At 46.6% G+C, this 21,422-nt stretch overlaps 1 protein-coding gene across 3 annotated transcripts; it reads right to left on the reverse strand.

Annotated features, from left to right (window-relative positions):
* Positions 1-2,478: 2,478 nt before the first annotated feature.
* On the reverse strand, positions 2,479-19,571 carry IRF6 (interferon regulatory factor 6). 3 transcript variants are annotated; one of them, XM_058539773.1, is made up of 9 exons: positions 19,548-19,571; positions 14,858-14,941; positions 14,126-14,302; positions 9,414-9,618; positions 8,264-8,392; positions 6,123-6,281; positions 4,627-5,019; positions 3,833-3,951; positions 2,479-3,204 (listed from the first exon to the last, which is right to left on the reverse strand). In XM_058539773.1, exons 3-9 carry the CDS (start codon positions 14,297-14,299, stop codon positions 2,980-2,982), a joined length of 1,404 nt encoding a protein of 467 aa, XP_058395756.1. In that variant the 5' UTR covers positions 14,300-14,302; positions 14,858-14,941; positions 19,548-19,571; the 3' UTR covers positions 2,479-2,979. The 3 variants fall into 3 exon arrangements, with proteins under 3 accessions (XP_058395756.1, XP_058395754.1, XP_058395755.1); XM_058539771.1 differs by lacking the exon at positions 19,548-19,571 and adding an exon at positions 19,388-19,541; XM_058539772.1 differs by lacking the exon at positions 19,548-19,571 and adding an exon at positions 19,323-19,376.
* Between the last annotated feature and the right edge of the window lie 1,851 nt (positions 19,572-21,422).

Raw genomic sequence — 21,422 nt, forward strand, 5'->3', positions numbered from 1 at the left:
TAAGTATGCTGACTTCACATGAGAAATAAGCAGAAATGTAGAGGCTTTTCAATCAGGTCATTGAGAAAAAAGTGTTATTTCACTGAAAGGTTAACACGTCTTTAACTACCGGCGATATGACCCCTACCACAAAGGGAAAGAATTTGAGAAAACTCCTATGTAAGGAAATGGCCCATATTTACCGATGCATGGGCAGAGCAGAGGCTAAGGGAACTGTGGGCAGCTACGCTGGAGGTTTCACTCCTAGCTCTACGTTGGTGGTATCTTCAGATCGTGAAAAGAGACAACTGTGGAGTAAAGATGAGGCCAGCCTGGAAGTAGGACCAGCTTGTATGGGCTCCCAGTCTAAGGTTGGTTCTTAGCTCAGAGGGAGTCAGAAACAGAGACTAGAAACTAATTTTGTAGTTATTTTCCTTCCACATATTTATTTAATTTTCCCATGGTGGTTAGCAATAGAAAGACTTTAGTTCATTTATTTATTGTAACAAATATTTGAGAACACACTATGTACCAGACACTGTACTAAGAGCTGGAAGCAAAGTCCAAGACAAACAGCCCCTACCTTCAGCAAGTTTGTAGTCAGGCAGGACACAAATGCTGAGCAATTACAAGAGAATTGGTTATTCTGAAAGAAGTACAGGGTACTATGGGAACATATAACCAGGGACCTAATTATGTGGGGAAGGGACCAGCCCAAATCCAACACTTGCCCTCCCAATTTATGTACGGTAGGTTCTTTTTAACTTTGAGCTAATGTAGTTTGGTGGGGTGGATAGAGACGAAAAAGAAGAGCCAATGACACCAACTAACTCCCTTCCTAGTCTTAAGCAAGGTGAAGGCAAGGAAGTAGAAGACACCAAGGGAGTGAGTGTTGTAGCCACCAAAGGAGATAGCAGACGGAGTCTCCAAGAAAGAAAGGACATTTGGTATTTATCCATCAAAAGCAGAGAAGGAGCACTGAGGGAGATTAGTGGAGAGCCCTGCATGCTCTCTCCCAGAGTTCTGAAAAGGATAAAAAACAAGGAACAAACTGCAGTATCTACTTAAGACCACATAAAATCACTCATCCATTCCTCTGACATGTTTGTAAACTTTTCATTACAGTCACATACTAAAAGTTTGACCCTTCTTGGCACTTCAGAATACTATTTTCAACACACTTTGCCAGCTCACATTATCTAGGCCCCCACCCAGGTGGACAGCCTAGCTGTTAGCATCTCACAGAATAAGGGAGAGGGACCAGCCCAGATCCAACAGTTGCCCTCCCAATTTACCTACAGAGGGCTCTTTTTAACTTGGAGCTATGCAGATACAGACGGAGGCAGCCAAACATTAGGACCAAATCCTTCACTTCAGCCACTCAATAAAATGACCAAAAAATACAAAGTTTCTATATGCGTGTTCCCTGGTCTCTAAAACTCAACTTCTACTCACAGCTGAGCATCTGACCTTTACCCAGATTTCTCTTGGTCATACTTGAGTAACAGCACATTCCACTAAGTCCCTTAGAGACCCTAGAACCATGGCTTAAGCATTCTAAATAAATAAGTCCCACTGCCACTTGTGATTGAGTTGCATTATGGTTTTTGAAATAAAGCTAGCCCAACTTCAGTAACAAGTAGGTAGCAGCTTGGTTTAAGGGTAGCAGATTAGACATGGCTTTCTTACTATGGCCTGGCACAAATAGGCATAAGTACTCAAGAGGATTGGGGCCTGCACCCAGCGATTAGCATCTTGTTTTCCATTTAGGTCTTGGAGTTTAAATTATGTATAATTTCATCTTTAAAAAAAGGGGGGGGGGCAACAAGGTCCAGGACCGGGCAAAAGTTAATAGAGAAGACCAGTTTGTGGCAGCTATAGCTGCAATGTTCTACATCACTCTTCATGAACCTTAATTGTTCACACCCAGCTACCTCCACTCGGAATGGAGACAAGCTAGGTTAGCCTTTTCCAGAAGAACACTGCCCAGCCCTTCCTTACCCTGGCCTTAACATACTCAGTACCCCACTTTTGCCAACTGCAAAAAGTCCAAATGACAGGAAGACTGTAAAAGTCTCCAAACAAGGAAGAACTGTTCCTTTTAAAGGAGTTTATCCTAGATGCCCAGCTCACTCTCAGGTCTTCCTCAGAGAAGGAAAAAAGAGAGCTCTTTCCTCTCTGAAGGCTCCCACTGGGTCATATACTCTCACCTACCACACACACACAGTGGTATCCAAGTGGTAGAAGGTAAACACCTGACAACCAATTCTTCTACAGAATCCCTAGGCCTTCTATGTCGACAGCTTCCCATTAGAGGCTCAATTATGAGCTTTTACTCCACAGGCCGGGTGACTTTCAGACTTTGGCACCTATTTCTATTTAGATATCAAGCTTGGTTCCTAAGCAACCAGCCAGCTCCCCTCCCTTTCACTTCCCCCATCAGGGAGCCAGCTTACTATACTAGCAGAACAGGTCAAACGGAGATCAATCCTGGACAAATCAGTGCTTGAGGGAACTTTAATGAAAGCCAAGAAAAAAACATGGTACAAGAACAATGCAGAAGCGTTCTGTTCCAGGCAGTTTTGCCTTATACAAGTAGAATGACGTCATCAAATCAGAGTTTTACAGCTGGATGCAATTTCAGGCATCATTCCAACCCTTCACTTCACAGTGAATCTGAAGCCCAGAGGTTAAATGACTTGGTTCCAATGACACCATTGGAAGCAAAGCTGCAGCTAGAACCCTGGTGTCCAAACTCCCAGGCGAAATCTCCTTCTACTACATTACACTACCGTTGGGAGGTTTAAAAACAAAAAGGAAAGTACAGAGGGCGATTTTTCCATAAATTAAATCAACTTTAAAAGCTAGGCATATTTGGAGAGTCAGAGACTACTAACATTGTTAGAAGGAAGAGAGGTTTAAAAGCTGGTTAAATCTAAGTCATAAAAAATATCCGTATGTACAATATTGTAAAAAAGAGAAGGAAGAAGGCATTGACGACTACTGCGCCGGCAGGGCAGGGGGCAGTTGCATGCTGGGGGTGGGCTGCATGGGCTGCCAGCTTTCCTGGGTTTGGAGAATGCGGTACAGCTGCTTCAGCTGAGCAACAATGTTATCTTTGATGTCTGGAGTTGAGATCTGCAGGCGGACACTGCCACTGTCAAAGGATCGCGTGAAATCGCCAGAAAACATCTCATAGATCATCCGAGCCACCACCGGAATGACCTGTTCAGGATACAGAGCACATAGGTATCCACTGAGGAGAAGGTATTTTCAAACAGCAGGGGGGACCCAAGACTAAAGGAAAGACCAGTGAGGCCCTGGGGAAGCCCCCCACTCTAATGTCTAGATACAGGATATGCCTTCATTTTTCTGGACCATCTTGCCAAGGTTCACTCTAGAAGTTGGTTCGGATGGAGGTGAAAAACCTAGATGTAGCATCACACCACATGCCTAAATAAATAACTGCTTATTTAGCAAAACTTTTACCCAAATTTCATCTATTGCCTGTCTTGTTGCACAAATCCAGGGGCCAAACCCAGTGGTCTTGCTGCCACTTCCTAGAATAAGGTTATGTTCTTAAAAATAACTCAAAGCATTTTTCTAAAAGAGCTAACAAGGGTGATATCCTCTTAGGTTTCAGCAAGATTCTAATGTCAGTAAGAGAATGAAAGATAAGGTCTCCATTAAATCAGTCACCCACTTGAACAGCCTGTTTTCTCCATCTTGGTCTTACTGTACAGCGTACTCCATCTAGTAGGATGGAGTCCTCGCTCAGGGCTCAACCCCAGAACTAGTGGCTAAAGCACTGATAAAAAGGCAAAGAGTTGCTGACACATCCTTATCTCCCCACCTGAACCAAGATGAGTTTCCTTTCCAGGGGTTTCCCATCTGGCCATTCTTCTCCAAAGCATAAGTAGATCTCAAATGGTGGTTGCTTCTCTATCTGTCCTTTCTGGTGGGCAATGAGATCTGCAGAAGGTGGAAGAGTAAGTTTGGTATACTGGGTTATCCCATATCCACTCAGTAAATATGATCTTTTATGCTGTCCAATATGGTAGCCACTAACCACAACATGTGGCTATTAAATTTAAATTAATTAATTAAAATAGTTCCTTAGTCACATTTATGTGCTCAATAGCCACATGTGGCTAGTGACTACCATATTGGACAACACAAATATAGAACATTTTCATCCTTTCAGAGGGTTCTATTAGACATCACTGAACAAGACTTGGGGTTCAAACCACATTGTAAAATTCCTATATCAGTGCTCTGTCTGCTTGAATACGCCACTCAGATATTTCCCAAATGGGAAAAGTATATGTCTTGCTGATTATGATGATCAAGGTCACCTTCTAAAGTTAAGCATAAGCTGGTAGCATGTGAGGGGTAATGACAAGACTGTCTCCCTCTTCTGCCACTAAAGGAGCCACAACCAACCTAAATGGCTTCCAAGTACATAGCTTTGGAGTGGAACACCCTTTTTTGTTGCCCAGGTCACTTGCATTTTTCAGAACCAAGGTTCTCTTCTACCTTGACTTCCTCAAGACACTTTTTGGTTAAGATCTTTGCAGAGACAGGAAAGAAGGACGACATACTTCCAAGAAGCAGTTCCCACCATCAACCATCTGAAAAAAGACTCACCACTAAGGAATGTTTCCAGACAAAACAGTTTGACCTTCTTTTGTCTCTCAATCAGGTTGGGGGCAACAAGTGATGGGGCACATGGCCCAGACCAGTACACCTTGCACTGGCACAGCCTGATGGCATAAATGGCGTGGCCGCTGACCTCCAGGATCAGTCCTCTGTCCATGACGTCTAGCAGCTTGCTGGTGAACAGCTTCTGCTTCTCATTGGTGATGTGCTCTGGACCTGGGAACTTGACCTGCTCCAGGCTGACGGGACCAAAGAGCTCCTCCTGGTCAGGCATGGGACCCAGGTCCCCATAGAAGAGCCGGCAGCCCTGGGGGTTGCTCACGGTCATGGTCTGCCCATACTCCTTCCCACGATACTGAAACTTGATGTCCAGGTCAGTCACTGCAAGGTAAGAGAGGATAATGAGGGTCCTGCTCTGCTGCTCTGCTTGTCCATCTCTAAGACTCATGCAAGTCCACCAAGATCAAGCCACCTTTCAACCGTCATTCAGAAAGGCCACTGCCATAGTTATCCTTTCTGTAATAAAGGGAGACATCAACATATCCCTAAATAGTCACTCAAAAGGCTGCCGTGAAGCAAACGTTTCAAGGTCCATCTATACTATCTCTGTTCAATCACCACACCCTAAGGGCTAGAATTTCTCCAAGCAAAGTTCTGGGTCCTGCTCTCCTCATTTTATACTAGCTGAGTCTTCACATGAATACACATTGGAAAGAGCTAAAAACTAAGGTTGGAAAGAGTTAAAAACTAAGGTATCTGGTTTATGTCTCATTTTTGGTGCGTTGTTTAAAGAAACCAGAGGAACAAGAAGAAATATCAAGTCATCTTTCTGAAAATTACACATATGAGCACATACTGTGGACCTATTAATATATACTATTATACCACAGTATGGTTCTATTAATATATCATTAAAGGACACAGTTCACAGCAAAGTAAATTTTCATTCAGCAAGTCTCCATTGAACCCTATAGGTCTTATCAAAGCTATTAGACTCTTGGACAAAATTCTAGCACTCATACCTCCCACCATGTGTAGTGTGAAAGGGAGATGGGGCAATGACATTGATTCTTCATTGACATCAATTTGTGCCCAATTCAGAAAGATTTTCTCTGTGTCCTAAAGCCCCTCAAAATCCAAGAGCCTCCATGACCAAATCCACAGCCATTAACCTCCCCATCCCACAGCTGGCCTTGTCGCCAAATCCCCTAGCCAAACTGATAAACCCAGGCCTTCCACCCACCTAAGAGATGAGTAACCTAGAGCTGCAACCAATCAGAGTATCCCCATGGGCAAGTAGGAATAGGCTAATGTTTCTTTACTTCTTCCCTGGTGACTTATCAGCCAGCCAGGAACCAGACACAGAGGCCACCTGTGGGACAGGTCATTCTATACGTGACAAAGAAATGGAGGCAGAAGGTGGGGCAGGAAAGTGACTATAATAGGAGCTGAAGACCCAGCTAGAAAGATCAAGCCTCACTTACTTGGGAGAGAGCTTATCCACAGCTCTGGAGAGCTATAGAAGGGCTGTATAGGTGTCTGGGGTACTTCCATCTCCAGAGGTTCAGTTTTGGGCCACACTGCTTCGGGGCTGCAGTTGCCCACACTGCAGTTGCCCACGCTGGCTGGTGCCATGGGAGAACCTAGAACAGAAGGACGTGGGTAAGCAGGCAGGGGCACCACACATGCACATCTCCTGGTCTGAGGCTCTAAAACTTAACAAGGTCAACAGACAATAGTCAAACACTGGACCGTGACTCATGTGGCAGCCCATCAATGATTCCCACAACTAACACAATAAGAAATAAGGTTTCCCTGCTTCTGTTTCCTAATCATATTAATTCTCCCATAAACTCTTAGTTCTGAAAACCTGCATTTGCAGAAGATTAACAGATAGACAAGTGAGTTTTCTCTGCGGTTAAATTAGAATGGGCATGAATGATAGGTTTCTTGTTGCAAAATTTGAGGCCAGCAATTAAATAGAAGCTAGTTGTCTTCCACAAAATGAACTCAACTGAATTATCTGATTAGCTTCAAGTAAGTGTTAATATATAGAAATGTCATTAAAAACAAACAAATACTTTTACATGCATAAAAACCTCTAGAAGGATACTCAAGAACCTGGAAAGATCTGTCTCCTCCAGGGAAGGAACTGGGAGGTTCAGAGACAGGATGGAAGGAAAACTTTTCAACTGATTATGTTTTTGTACCATCATAAATTTTAGAGTATTATTTCTTCAAAAGTATCCAATTAAAGCTTTGAAAAAAGAGAGTGAAAAACCCATCCTGTTTCCTTGCTATTGTCAAAGCTGACTTGCTCCAAAGTCTACAGATTTCTCCTCACAGCCTCACGTCTTAGGCATCTATTTTTCAACAATTCTTCTTCCTCTGCGCCAACAGCTCTGAAATCACAGAGGTGAATGTTGCTTTGACCCTTGTGTACAAGTCTGGTTTAATCTATGTACCTTTTTTACTTTTTTGTTGGCCACACAACATTAGCTTTAATAAAATATGAACAGAAATAGGAAATGAGGATCTGCAAAATATGTTGCATCCTTTGAAGAGGTGAGAATAACAGAATGAGTCAGCCAAGGATTTGGGAAAGGATCCCACATTTCCAGAGGTCCAACTCTTAAAATTTCACCCAATGGGAATGCAGCATGTGGCAATATTGACCTGAAAGAGCTCTATGATATTTTTCTTTACTCATCACTTGGTTGCAAAGATATAAATGGCAGGGTAAGTGAAGGAGGGCGAGTGGGCAGATAATAAAGAGTCATTTCCTGATTCTCAAAGGTGGGGGCACCACCTAGAGTAGGGTATTCCAAAATCCTAAAGAATCATCTTGATATACTAAAATTTTCTAGATGGCACAAGTATCTCATTTGACCCACAGCAACCAGATGGAACTAGAAAGGCAAGTGAAACCCTGCTCAACTGAATGCATGTCATTTGACTAGGAACATTTCAGTGGCAGTTCAAGTGAAGATGCTGCAGAAGAGCAAATCATCTTGTGTTTTAGCATCCTCAGAATGTGCAATGGGAGATTCAGTACCTGCTCTGTCACACAGTGACCTTCCAACCTCTAAACTCATTTTTCCTAGAAGCTGAATTCAAAAAGCTATTAAAGAATAGTCTCTTGGAGATAAATTCTATCACAGCCTAGTCTTTAGAGCTATAGAAACCACAAGTCTCCCATGATACAGCCTTAGGAGAGTAGACTCTGTTAAAAAAGTGACCAAAATTTATACCAAGGGAAATAGCAGAATAGTTTGCCTACAATTCATGAAAATGATGTCTGCATCTGGCCTGAAAGAAATCAGCAAAATTTATAACAGCTGATCTATTTGTATGTTGGACTGAGAATGAATTTAAATTTTTAATTTCTCTGAATTATCATGTAAGATTTAGAAGATGTTCTCTATGCCTAGAAGCCACCCCACTGGGATAACTGAGCCAGCAGAGTTCCCTTGCCTATGACCCCTACTTGCTAATAGACCAGCAGCCTGGCCAAAGAGCCCGGTCACTGCTCCCAGTGCAGCAGTGGCTGAGGGGTCAGCAGTTGCAAGGTCAAAGCCCCTTACATTCTTCTCATCCTTCTGTGCCACCCACCACTCCCACTCACCATTGATGTTCAGGAAGGGGAAGGTGTCCTGGATGGGAACATGGTGCTGTGACTGATCAAGCTCATCTTCCTCATCTTCTTCATCCACATCATTATCCTTCTCATCCCAAGGAGCAGATCCAGTGGATCCTACCCAAGAAACCAACACGCAAGCCTGCAAGTGAGCTGCTCAGGTTGCTCTGTCATCCCTGCAGGTGACCCACTGCACAAGCTAGGGACTGCTAGCTCAGAGTCAGTGTGCACCCTCAATGCTGTAGCCAAAGAGAGTGGGAACCAAGGGTGTATTAACCCCTGGTTCCAATTCCTCCCACAGAGCCCTAATGTAAGCTGTCTTCCCCTCCCCTATCCAGGAGCTGCAGACCCTACTTCCTTCTCCTAAAAATCTCTTAATTCCCACTCTACACCTCTTCCTACACATTAGCATCCCTTTCAAGGAGTCAAGAACACCAACTTTTCCCCTTGTAAGCTTAATGTGAGGACAGACGCTTCCCTCATGGCAAGGCCTCACTAGATTCACTGGAGGACAAGTCTAAATTATCTAGCTCTTAGTCAGTACTTGTTAAGCATTGGGTAAATAGAAGGATCAGGTGGTATTCTCTTAGCAAAGGTATCCTTCAACCTAAATGATCACCCACCCAACGTTTATAAAGAGAACTTAATAGCTTTTACATGTCATGTCAACTGATCTTACAATAGCCTTTGAAGTAGGCAGGAAAGATGAGAGCCCAGATTTTACAGTTGAAGAAACTGAGGCTCAAGAGGTCAAATAACTTGATTCAAGGCCCCCAAGTAGCAAAGTGATAAGAGCCAGGTTTAGAACTCAAATTTTCTAAGTGTTAATTCCGCCTTCTTCTAAACTACTTGGCCTCTTTTCTCAGTGTTGAGTCCTGAGAGAAGCTATTTTTACAGTAGAACTCTGTACTTTCTAAAGCGTTAAGCGATCAAGCTAGTAACTATTCCCCTAAGTAAGCAAGAGGATTTTGCCAAGTTTATAGCATTTGTTCTCTGGGTCCTTCCTAGGGCAAGGCTTACTTGCTTTACCAGTCTTAAACTTTGTAAGCCAGGTGATTTTCAAGTCAACTATCTCTTTAAGAATCCAGCCCAGAAACTAAAAGACCATCCACTTTCTCCCGAGCAGCTGGGGCCTCACCTGGGTTGATGATTGAGCCCTGGGGCTGGGGGATGTCACACACTTGATATATCTTCACTGGGTTCATGGGCACCTCTTTGGTGCCATCATACATCAGGTTGAATTCCCTGCTCTTGTTGAGAGCACAGCGGAGCTGGGCCTTCCATTTAGCAGGATCAGGGTCATCTACCCCTTCCTGGTACTTTCCTGTCTCCACAGCCCAGGCCTGAGGAATAGGAAATCATGTTGAGTGCCTGCTGTTGCCCAGAAACACTGCCAAGTGCGCTCACCTTCTCTCATACAGAAACACATACACACAGCCCTGTCTGACTGCCCCACCGTCCCAACCCTAGTTTACAGAGACTGCAGCAGGAAACACTGCCCCGTAGGACCTGGCGAGGCAGGGCCTGAGGGAAATTAAGCCATATGCAAACACAGTCTTCTGAAAGGAGGAGCCTTATCTCAAGAGGTACCAGCACCACCTGTCACGAACACAATGGCTATAATGAAGGGTTGAAAATAAAGAAAAGTCTGGAACAAATATGCACCAAAATGCTAATGATAACTCTAGATAGCATGATTTGGGGTAAATTTTTTTTTGCCTTGTTTTTGACACAAGGTACTTATATAATAAGACAAAGAGAAATGGTATATGACATGAAGAATTTGGTCTTGCTATTCCCTACCCCCTTCAGCTTCAATCTGAAGCATAAAAAAAGAATTGTAGAAACTAGGTACGTTTAGAAGTAAGAGCCTATAGGAGGACAGGAAGCACACTCTGGGGGTTTAGCTTGCCCCACTGGCTGAGGGCCTCATATAAACCTCCTTATAAACCCACACCCCCCTGCCTTTCCCTATTTCCTCAAACTCCCACTTCATTGGACACACTTTGCTGGAAACATCAGTGGCTGGTGGCATGTGCTAAAACCACTTTGGGCTCCTCCTCTCTGGTTTTCAATTATGGAAACTCACAGTGCTTTCCCCAGACAAGGGGAACAAGGTAGCCTCCCCAGTGAAGAAAAGGACAACCCAGGCTGCTCCTATGGTAGGCAAGGTCCTCAGGAACAGAGCAGGGAGTAGAAACCCAGCCCGACCTCCAGGTCTAACAGGCATTTCTGTGTCTGCTCACGGCATATCCACTCTCCCCGCCTGCTAACATATTCTAAGATCCCTAAGCTTTCTTCAGGAGTGTGATGTATGTTCTGATGCAAAAATGGGGGATACCATTAGTGGAGTACTCAAGATCAGGAAGCCCACACCAACTTGTTCAGGCTGAGAAGCCATATCACATGTCCAGTCCCAACTCCCCGCCTCTGCTCCTGACCATAGACTTCTTCCTCAAGCTGAAATTTTTCTGCCCAATAGTTGAAATCACTGATCTCCCTCAGTCACTCCCTGCAAAGCCTCACAAACATGAGGAAGTTTCTTCCATAGCTAATCTAAATCCTTCTCATCCAATTCAGATTCACTTCTTCCTCCCATCTTCTCAGACTTGGGCTCCTCCATTTGTTTTGAGGATGGAATGAAGAGGTTTGACAAAGCTGTGCTGCCCTAGGTGGCTTAGCAGGCACCATTCCACCCAACCCCCTATAGGGGATTTCAAATTCAGGTCCCTGGCCTCTGAGAGGCACACCTCCAGTTACTTGGTGGTACCTGGCTGCTGCCTCACCACGTTCTCCTGTTTTTTTTCTTGTGAGGAAGATCAGCCCTGAGCTAACATCCATGCTAATCCTCCTCTTTTTGCTGAGGAAGACGGGCTCTGAGCTAATATCTATTGCCAATCCTCCTCCTTTTTTTTTCCCCCAAAGCCTCAGTAGATAGTTGTACGTCATAGTTGCACATCCGTCTAGCTGCTGTATGTGGGACGCGGCCTCAGCATGGCCGGAGAAGCGGTGCATCGGTGCGCGCCCAGGATCCAAACCCAGGCCGCCAGTAGCGGAGCGCACGCACTTAACTGCTAAGCCACGGGGCCAGCCCTCCCTTCTGTTTGTTTGATCCTCTGGGCCCACTCCACTCTGGCCCCACCCAGCCGGCTTGGGCTGTGCTGACTTTGGCACGGGTCTGAAAATTTCTGTGGCTCCCGAAATCCCTGCCCCTCCAGGAAAGCAGCCAGACTAACCCAGAACCACAGCCCCAGCCCTCCTGCTCACCACTCAGCCCTTCCCCAGGGCCCAGTCAGGTGGCACAGAGGACCCAAGGCTGATGCAGCAGAGGGTGGTACCCACCACATGGCAACCACTGTAATTTATAAACATTGCTTGTTCAAACCCATTCTGAGTCTTGCTTCTAAAAGATTCTGATCACTGGGCAGGTCCCTATTTCTCTTCCTAAATGGAAATAATCTCTGCATTTTTATGGTACAAGTCCTTCTGATACACCATTTCACTGAATTCTCACAACAATCCTGTGAAGCAGGCAAGACTGTTTTCATCCCCCTTTTACTAAAGGGGAAGCTAATGCCCAAAGAGGTTACGTGACTTGCTCAACATCACACATGCAATTGATGGTAGTAGGATTTGAAGCCAGGTCTTCCAATTCCTGGTCAGAAGGGACAGCATGATAATGGGGGAGCAGATAGGCCTGGGTTCAAATCCTGGCCTCACCAGTTATTGGCTACGTGATTTTGGCAAATTACTTAGCCCCTCTGAGACTCAGCTTCTGCATCTACACCATGAGGGTAACACCTCCCCTACAGAGTTGTTGAGAATGAAATGGGATAATGGGCGTGGGGTATGGAGCAGGCACCCATTTAATGCTCGCACTACCCTCCCCCTACCACCCCACATATCCTGCCAAAGGCCTGTCAGAGCTTGGGATCTGTGAGAGCACCGTCACTCTTCTCCTGACTTCCAAGGCCTTCCTTTAGCATTCTGCAAACAGATATACAGATACAAATAAGACAAAGCAGCTTCCCGCAGCCACTTTTCCTCAAGCGCTAAACAAGTAGATCACTCTCGTGAGTGGGGCTTTCAGGAAACAGCCTCTTCCCCATGGCCAGCCACTACCAGACACTCCAACAGCAAATCCAGTTTCAGACCAAGGCTACAATGAGAGGCCTGCTGGGCCAGGGCAGGCCCACCTGCTTCTTGATGCCAACTCCCATCATTGGTGGTTTACAGATGTTTCCCTCATTACTTATTTTTTTCGGTGAGGAAAATTGGCCCTAAGCTAACATCTGTTGCCAATCTTCCTCTTTTTGCTTGAGGAAGATGGTCACTGAGCTAACACCTGTGCCAGTCTTCCTCTATTTTGTATGTGGGACTCTGCCACAGCATGGCTTGATGAGTGGTGTGCAGGTCCGCGCCCGGGATCCAAACCTGTGAACCCCAGGCTGCTGAAACGGAGTGAACTTAACCACTACACCACCGGGCTGGCCCCTCCCTTATCACTTTTATATCATTGTTTTTTAAGTTAAAAGCGCTCATTTACTTTCCTTCTAAGTACCCTCAAGTCAATTTTCTCTCCACCTCTGGTCTCTACACCTGACATAACTGAGATGAGTGGGAAACATCTCTAGGGTGGCTCTCCTTTGAGGTGTGAACCCACCTTTCCTGATCCAATCTCAGCAAGAACCTAGGCCATCAATCTTAAGAGGTCCATGGTAGAGACTGGATTTCACTTCTTTTTTTTTGTGAGGAAGATCAGCCCTGAGCTAACACCCATGCCAATCCTCCTTTTTTTGCTGAGGAAGACTGGCTCTGAGCGAACACCCGTGCCCATCTTCCTTCACTTTATGTGGGATGCCACCACAGCATGGCCTAATAAGCAGTGTGGCGGTGCGCACCCGGGATCCGAACCCGGGCCGCCAGCAGCAGAGTGCATGCACATAACCGCTACGCCACGAGGCTGGCCCTGGATTTCACTTCTGACTTCCAGCTATAGTTAAGGAAGAAAAGGATAAACTCATTCCTCCCAATCCTGGGGCTGCAGGAACTAAAGCTACTCATGAAATGGAAGACTGACAGCACAGAGAAGTTGGTCTGGAGCAGAGGCCCAGGCTCCAGAGTTACAAACCACATAACACCCCTTACCACAACCAGCTTCCCACCTACTTCTGTCTTAAGTCAAGTTGTGGTTTCACTTAAAATCTTGTAAAATGCCATGTGATTAAATCTTATTCTCAATTAAGTAAAATAATTCAAAGCTATTTTTTAAGAAAACATATTTATAGAATAAAAACTTGTAATTAAATCATCTTTAATTTGTAAGCAGAGGTTATGAATAGGGCAAAACATCTTAAATATCAAAAGAAATACTTGCAGAGGGCCCTCTACACCCATCCTACAGGCTATGTTAGGAGTCTGCTAACACTCAATAGTTCTGTCCTGGTCTGGTTAGCCATTATCAGGCCCAAGCCCCTCTCTTCATGGCAAGAGCCTTAAGTGAAAGAAGAGGAAGAGTTGACCCTGACCCTTGGGAACTTTTGGAACAACCACATCAGTACAATCACTTACAGGAGTTCAGCCAACCACACCTGGGATCCTTTGGGATGGGAGCTGAGCACCTTCAACCAATGGAAAAGAATAAATGGCCTCAGCCATTATAGACATGCCCCAACAAGAGAGATTACTATGCCTGCTAAGTTTGGGCACCCCCATCATAAACATTCTCTTGGTTGCATCAGCATTTTGGATCTAGTATATTCCTCATGCCAAAGCAGAAAACAGAACAAAAAACCAGAAAGGTCTGAGAGAATTGGAAAACATTTCAAGTCAGATGGCGAAGTCCTTTACCTTGAAAATGGTATTTTCCTCCTCTTGTTGGGGGCTATGCCGGGTGGCATGTTTCCAGGGAATCTGGAAGCGTTTGGAGTCCCTGTGTAGCCAGATGAGCCCAGGGTACAGGCCACTATCCACCTGGGCCACCAGCCAGGGCTTCAGCCGTACTCTGCGGGGGTGGAGGGCCATGATCTGGGTTGGGGGGGAGGAGGGAGAAGCGGGGAGAACAGGAGAATTAGGCCAGCCGCTGGGAACTATTCCCAGCCACTGTTCCCGTATGATAGAGCTATAGTTTCATTAGATTACAGCAAAGAAACTAAATATGGGAATAAACTGTGCCAGGTGGGGAAAAAAAAAGAAAAGAGGTTAAAAGGTTCTTTTGATTCTTATTCCAAAGCCATTTATACTTTATGCTCTAGCCAAATCAGACTTATCATGTAAGTAGATCACATTTCTTCTATTTAAATCCTGAAGCAGAAACTAAAAAGATGATGTCATCCCTGCTGGAACACAGTCCTCCCTGCAGTACCAAGGGCTTTGGAAGAAAAGGAAAATTGCTCTTTTCAATCTCATCTCAGGAGAGGGAAGAAAAAAAGTTATGGAAACAGCAAGGATACAGGCAAGAACTTGAAGCACACTCTTTATAGAGACAACTAAAGGCAAATGGGAATATTTTAGTAAGAAATGACACCATCCTGGGGAGAGAAGTAGGCAAAGGGTGAGTTTGGTTCCAAAGTTCTCACTTACATAGATGAGCAGGCACTGTATCCACAGGGATCTGAAGAGCTGGGCCTTGAGTCAGCTGCCCTTTCTCTGGGCCACCCAAAGATTCTGTACCAAGAAAAAGGTCTGAGCTGGTTATCCACAGGACAATCCAGTGTCTAGGAGAAGCTGGGAACACTGGAGATAAAGGCTCTGAGAACCTTCCCTGCAACTGAGTCTAGTAAAGCCCTAGAATAATTAAACACCACGGTTCCTAACCCTCGAGTCCTAAAAACAGTCATAAGACATGCCCTCTATTGCTAGGACAGCCTCCTCACCTGGGTCTGTTTATCTCCCCACAGAGGCCGAAGTGAACTGATTGGTTGCAGGAGCCGGCCTGGGTAAAGTCTGCAATTGATTCTCATAAAAATACATGGGCACAGCAGATAACATTAGGCAGCAGCCAGCGCTCACAGCAGGAGACAAAGGCCTGCCCAGACTGGGTGCCTGAAGGAAAAACCAGTCACTGGAGCATTGTCTGCCTGGGATGTTGTGTTTAGACTTTTTGGTGTTCTTATCTTACATTGTTTTTACTTAAGGTGAGAAGGGGAGTCTGCAAAATAGCATTCTTTCAACAAATATTTGTTCATCGCTACTGTGTGTCAAGCACTAGGTTAGTTACTAAACACTAAAGTTCAATGTTTTCATCAGACTCCCAGAAGAAATCCACGTTGGAACTGCTCAAGCCCCACACTGGCCTGAGGAGGAAAGAAGGATCAAGTCACCTTCACACCCAGAAAGATCCCCACCTGGATGGCGGTTCAGAAGCCAAACCAGTTGAGTCAGCTGAAGGCTCCCACTCAGAGGAGCTTCGCTGAGTGGGTGGCCCCCAACACCACTTCTCTCCCCAGCCAGATTCCCAACAAATGGGGAAAACCCAAAGCCAACTCAGCCTCTGGCACTTTAAGAGCAAGGCAGGACCTGCTCTCACCTGAGCCTTCTGACCCAATTACCAAGTCCTGCAACTGAAACCTTCCCCCTGGGAGCACAGCTCACAGTGGGCAGGTGAGGTTGGCACGCAGTGTTCAGGTGCCCCCCACCCCCACACTCTTGGCCTTGGTTTAGGTTGTTTTGTAGGGCAGCACGTCAAGCCATCAAACCACGGAGAACATTTACCATATAAGGAGGAGGGAATGCATATTGTCTCAAAGACGAGTTCTACCTTCTCCTCCTCAGTCCTAGCCTACTGGAAGGGGGATGGGCGAAGGGAAGGACAAAGAGAATAGGGAAATGGGCAGCAAACCTGTCAACCCAGCGAGGGGCTTTTGCAAATTTCTATCGGAATACTGGTAAGTCCTGTGTCTGGGCCTGTCGGACACGTGAAATTCACCTTTTGACGGATCACGGACTTTGAAGAAAAGGGCTTATCGTAGTTGATCCACAGCCCATCAAGAAAAAATTAAGGCAATCAGGCCAACACAAGGAACTGTGCATAGTGATGGGGAAGAAGCAGCCACCCATAGAGATGGATGATTAAGATCTAGAGGCCCGGGTTCTCGGCGTTCTCCCAAGATGGCACTACACAGGAGCAACCCTGCCCCAGCCTGCCCTCCTCCACACCCCACCTCCATCACTGCTGACCCTCTCTACCTTCTGAAAGTCAGCCAAGATCTCCCCCATCTGCCACTCAGTAACTACAACTCTAAAAACAGGTGGAGAGGGAAAAATTGGAAGCAACCAAAATAACAGAGGAGAATGGCTAATTACACATTCACAGGCTGCAGTATTAAGCAGCCATTAACAACGGGGCGCCTGAAGCATTTTTAGTGGATTTGGGGAAACGTTTACAATATAAATTTAAGGGGGAAAATGGAGCATACAATATTGACTGTATAGTAGTACCTCCATCTTGTAACATAACCTGCACTTGTGTACACATGCACATAGAATAAAAAAAAGGGAAAGAAAGAATACACCAATGCAACAAGATATTCATAATGGTTACCTGATGATAGGATTATGGGTGAATTTTATACTTGCCTATACACTTTGATATATGATTCACATTTTTGTACAATGATATGTTTCAATTTATAATGTAAAAAAAAAACTACAAGTAGTATTTTTTACAAGTAGTAGTTTTGTTTTTGGTGAGGAAGAGTCGCCCTGAGCTAACATCTGTTGCCAATCTTCTTTTGCTTGAGGAAAATTAGCCCTGAGCTAACATCTGTGCCAATCTTCCTCTAGTTTGTATATGGGTCGCCACCACAGCACGGCTGACAAGTGGTGTAGGTCCGCACCTGGGATCCGAACCTGTGAACCCAGGACACCAAAGCAGAGCGTGCCAAACTCAACCAGTACACCACAGGGCCAGCCCCACAAGTAGTATTTTTTTTTTTTGTGAGGAAGATCGGCCCTGAGCTAACATCCATGCTAATCCTCCTCTTTTTGCTGAGGAAGATGGGCCCTGAGCTAACATCTATTGCCAATCCTCCTCCTTTTTTTTTTCCCCAAAGCCCCAGTAGATAGTTGTATGTCATAGTTGCACATCCTTCTAGTTGCTGTGTGTGGGACACGGCCTCAGCATGGCCGGAGAAGCGGTGCGTCTGTGCGCGCCGGGGATCCGAACCCGGGCCGCCAGTAGCGGAGCGCGCGCACTTAACCTCTAAGCCACGGGGCCGGCCCCAAGTAGTATTTTTTTTAACAACAGGAAGCTAAGACATTTCTTGGCCTCTGGAAGGTATAAAAGATGATGGCCTTCAGCCGATGAGACCATGATACCAATAACCCTTTAGGCTGTACAGTTTTTACATGCAGTTTTGCTTAATATGTCTCATTTCATCCTCATGATCTGGAAGTGGTATTATTATCACCCCCATTTTACAGCTAGGTTAACTGAGGCACAGAAAAGTTAAATGCTCTATCTGAGGCCTAGACCCAACACTCCTGAGTCAGAGTGTGCCGAACTGACTCCTGCCACAGCACCCTGCCTTCCAAGTCCCTCCCTTCTTCTAGACACTAAGAGAATAAACCAAAAACATCAACAAAGATCCCAGCAGCATTCAGGGCCAATGAAGAGGTTGGGGAGGAAACTGCATGACACCCACCCTCAAACACACCTAAATCAGAGTTCTCTTAAAACACTCTTGCCACCCAAATCCCAATGCCCACTGAACCACCTTAGCCTGGTTGAACTCAGCTCTGGTATCTCCAGCTGCCATCACAGTGAAATCAAGACCTGCCTCTCCAACAGGTATTTAACCAGCCAAAGAACAAAGATGCTAACCCATCCACTCTCCTCACACTGGGCATTGAGCAGGGACGCTTTCAACCTCCCCAAGGCACTAACTATCCTCTCCCACACCCCCATTCCAGGGAGCAGGTCCTCTAAAAACACTCCCACCGCCACCTCTGCAGTCCCTGCCCAGACTAGTTTCCAGGTGCACTGCTACCCTAAAGCCAGGATTCAGCTGTCAATGGTTTTGCTCAGTGTAAAGCACACCCGCCATTTGTTGCACACAGGCCTTAGTGGTGGTCCTGCTTTTTCCCTTCCTCCTGGAGGGAACTGAAATGCTGTCTTCCAAGTTTCCAGCCTGTCCTCCATTTAGGTTAGCCTTGCTTAGGGGTAAATTCTGGGCCTCTAGCCATAATTCCCATGCCCTTCCTCCCCACTAGATTGAAGTTGGGGGCTGGGGAGAGGCAGCTGCAGGGTATTGGGTGCTGCTGTCATGCATTATACATACATCTAACCCTAAAGTACTCTCCCGGGTCAGCACCAGCCTGCACCAACCCCTAATTCAAGCGCCTTCTCCCTCTCTCTTCCCTGGCTTCCACTTTTAACATCCACCGAGAGAGCGGGGTGGGGGCAGGGATGACCCCTCCACCACAAAGCAGGCTCCCTGTAAAGAGTGCCACCCGGGGCCTCCTTTCCAGTCAGGCTCGGGGAGACTTTCCCCCTTTCTCCACACCCACCCTCCAGACCCTTCAGGCAAAAAGGGCCTCACCCCCAGAGCAACCACACCCGGCGCCACCCTCCCCAGCACCTAGCTTGGCTACTTGGAAATCCATGGGTGTCACCCAGGCCCAGGGCGAGGGGCCTGACTGTGCTAAACACATTAAAGGAGAGAAAACAAACAAACTGCCTAAAGTTCCTGGCCGCCCCCACCCCCAATTTCCCAAAACACCCACCAGAACCAAGGCCTGGCGGGTCTGGGAAATCCCCTTTTTGGGACACAGGGGCCCCCGCGGCCCAGCAAGCTAGTAAGAGCTGGTAAGACCGCAGGGGTGGAGGCGCCTTAGCTCTATCCGACGGTGGGTGGGCAGGGGCCGAGAGCAGCACATTTCCTTTGGGCGGGGAGAGAAGGGGAGTCGACAGAAGTGTGGGGTCGGGAGGGGCCAAACGCTCCAGGGCTAGGACCTCCCCAAAGCTACCTGGAACAGGGCGACAGGCACCCAGCTCCAGAGGGTATCCTCAAGCAACTCTCCTAACCCCGTAAACTCTGGTGCTGACCATTCTCCACCAGCGGGCGTGTCCCTCCTCCCTGAAGTTCACTCTCCAGAAGTTGGCGTCCCCACCTTTCTTCAATCCGCCTACTAGAAGCGACGTCCCTCCGAACCAAGTCCCCAGTTAAGATCACCCGTCGGCACCGCGCTCCTCGACCGGTTGGGCAAGCAACACCTGGCTCTCCTCAGGTAGCGACCGCGGGCTCCGCTCCCAGCCCCGCACGGCCCTTACCTGTCCGGCCCAGGTGCGCCAAGCTCACGTCAGCGCCTCGCCCCAGGACGCCGCAGCCCCCTCCGCCGTCCGGCCACGCCTCCCAGGTGTCGCCACGCCCCCCCCCGAGTTCTGGATTGGCAGGTTGCGAGAAATCTGATACTCTGTGTTCCTGAGCGGCCCAGCCCGGCCCATCCCGTTCCCCACCTCGCTCGCCCGCTTCTAACCCGGGCTGAAAAAATTCCCAGACTCTGGCCTAGACCATAAGCCTGAGGCTAGTGGTCTTGGGAACTGGAAGCGACTGGGAGGTCAGATCTAATTTGAGAGGGTGCCTTCCCTCTTTCACGCCACATAATTACCCTGCGGTATGGAGACAGTTAACCACAAATAAGGGTTTAGAGTTTCTGGGTTGGCCTTACTACCCAGGGGGCCTGTGTAAGTGGAGTGGGATATGGGGAAGGGACTCAGGACGCTTGGTCCTGTCTGAGGAAAGCCCTGTGACTTCCAGGGCAGGAATTCTGCCTTTACTCTGCGTCTTACCCATGTGACCCAAGGTAAGTTACTTAGCTTCTTACCTTTGGTTTCCTCATCTATTCAATGAGGATAATAGTTCTTGCCTTTTCTAATCACTCTTCGGTAATGATTGAAAGCATGCCTCTGGAGCCAACTATCCGGATTCAAGCCCCAACTCCATCGGTTACTACAGACTTGGGAGAGTTTCTTAAGCTCTCTGGTCCTCAAGTTATCTGCGGAATGAGGTTAACAATAGTATCCACCTCAAACGGGTGTTGTGATGATTCAATAAATGACTTCATATGAAGTGCCTGAAATAGTATTTGGCTTATCAAGTGTTATGTAAATAGTTGCAATTTTTATCGGTGTGAGGATAATAAGTACTGTATAGACAGTGTCTCACAGAATAAGATGACATCTCCTGTTATTATCTGAAATTCAAGGCCTGTATGTCCCCTAACAGGCGCTTGATGAGAGTTCCCTCACCTTTCCCACTGCATGAACCCCAGTCCATAGAGAGTACATGCTTACAGCGAGCTGTGTACCAATACATGAGACCCTGAAGCACTGAGGTGTCACAGGTAAGAAGGAGTATGAGCAGGGTACTTAGGTTTTGGAGTTTAAAGCAATGAGTGAGAGACCTTGAAAGCGTGGTGTTATAGGTTGAATTGTGTCCCCCCTAAATTCAGATGTTGAAGTCCTATAACCTCCAGTATCTCAGAATGTGACCTTCCTTGGAGGAAGAATCTTTACAAAGTTAATCTAATTAAAATAAAGTCATTAGGTTGGGCCTTGATCAAATATGACTGGTGTCCTTATAAAAAAGGGAAATTTGGACACAGAGACAGCAAGGCATAGAGGGAAGATGATGCCAAGAGATACAGGGAGAAGAGGGCCATCTACAAGCCAAGGAGAGACACCTGGAACAGATTCTTCCCACAAAGTCCTCACAAGGAATCAATCTGACAGACACCTTGATTTTGGACTTCTGGCCTCTGGAACTGTCATGATCAATTTCTGTTGTTTAAGCCACTCAGTCTGTGGTACCGTGTTCTGGTAGCCCTAGCAAGCTAATACAGGCAGGTTGGAGAGCTCCAGATTGGTAATAATGTGGACTTGATTCCTAGTCCCAATTCAGCTTAGGGACATAGCCAGCAAAGTCCTGGGAAGGCAGCAAGTGCCTGAGCGTAACTCAGCCAGCCTCTGCTCAGCCACTGCTGTGGCCACTCTTCCCTTCACACAGGGGAAGGGCTATCTTGTCAGCACAGCCAGCTCCTTACTGCTGATGAGCTCACTGGACAAGCAGCATTTTCCATCTGGCACAGGGCTGGGCTCCTGAGACCGAGCAAACAGTCCATTGTAGGTGTGTGTGAGGGATGCAGG

The sequence above is a fragment of the Diceros bicornis genome, chromosome 4 (assembly GCF_020826845.1).
Source record: "Diceros bicornis minor isolate mBicDic1 chromosome 4, mDicBic1.mat.cur, whole genome shotgun sequence".
Classification (NCBI taxonomy): domain Eukaryota; kingdom Metazoa; phylum Chordata; class Mammalia; order Perissodactyla; family Rhinocerotidae; genus Diceros; species Diceros bicornis.

Excerpts from the sequence above, each read along its gene's own strand:
- IRF6 (XM_058539773.1), bottom strand. The coding sequence starts at position 14,299 with ATGGCCCTCCACCCCCGCAGAGTACGGCTGAAGCCCTGGCTGGTGGCC. Across the intron at positions 9,619-14,125 it reads AGGAAAATACCATTTTCAAG|GCCTGGGCTGTGGAGACAGG; the intron begins GTAAAGGACTTC and ends CCTATTCCTCAG. Across the intron at positions 8,393-9,413 it reads GGGCTCAATCATCAACCCAG|GATCCACTGGATCTGCTCCT; the intron begins GTGAGGCCCCAG and ends TTTCTTGGGTAG.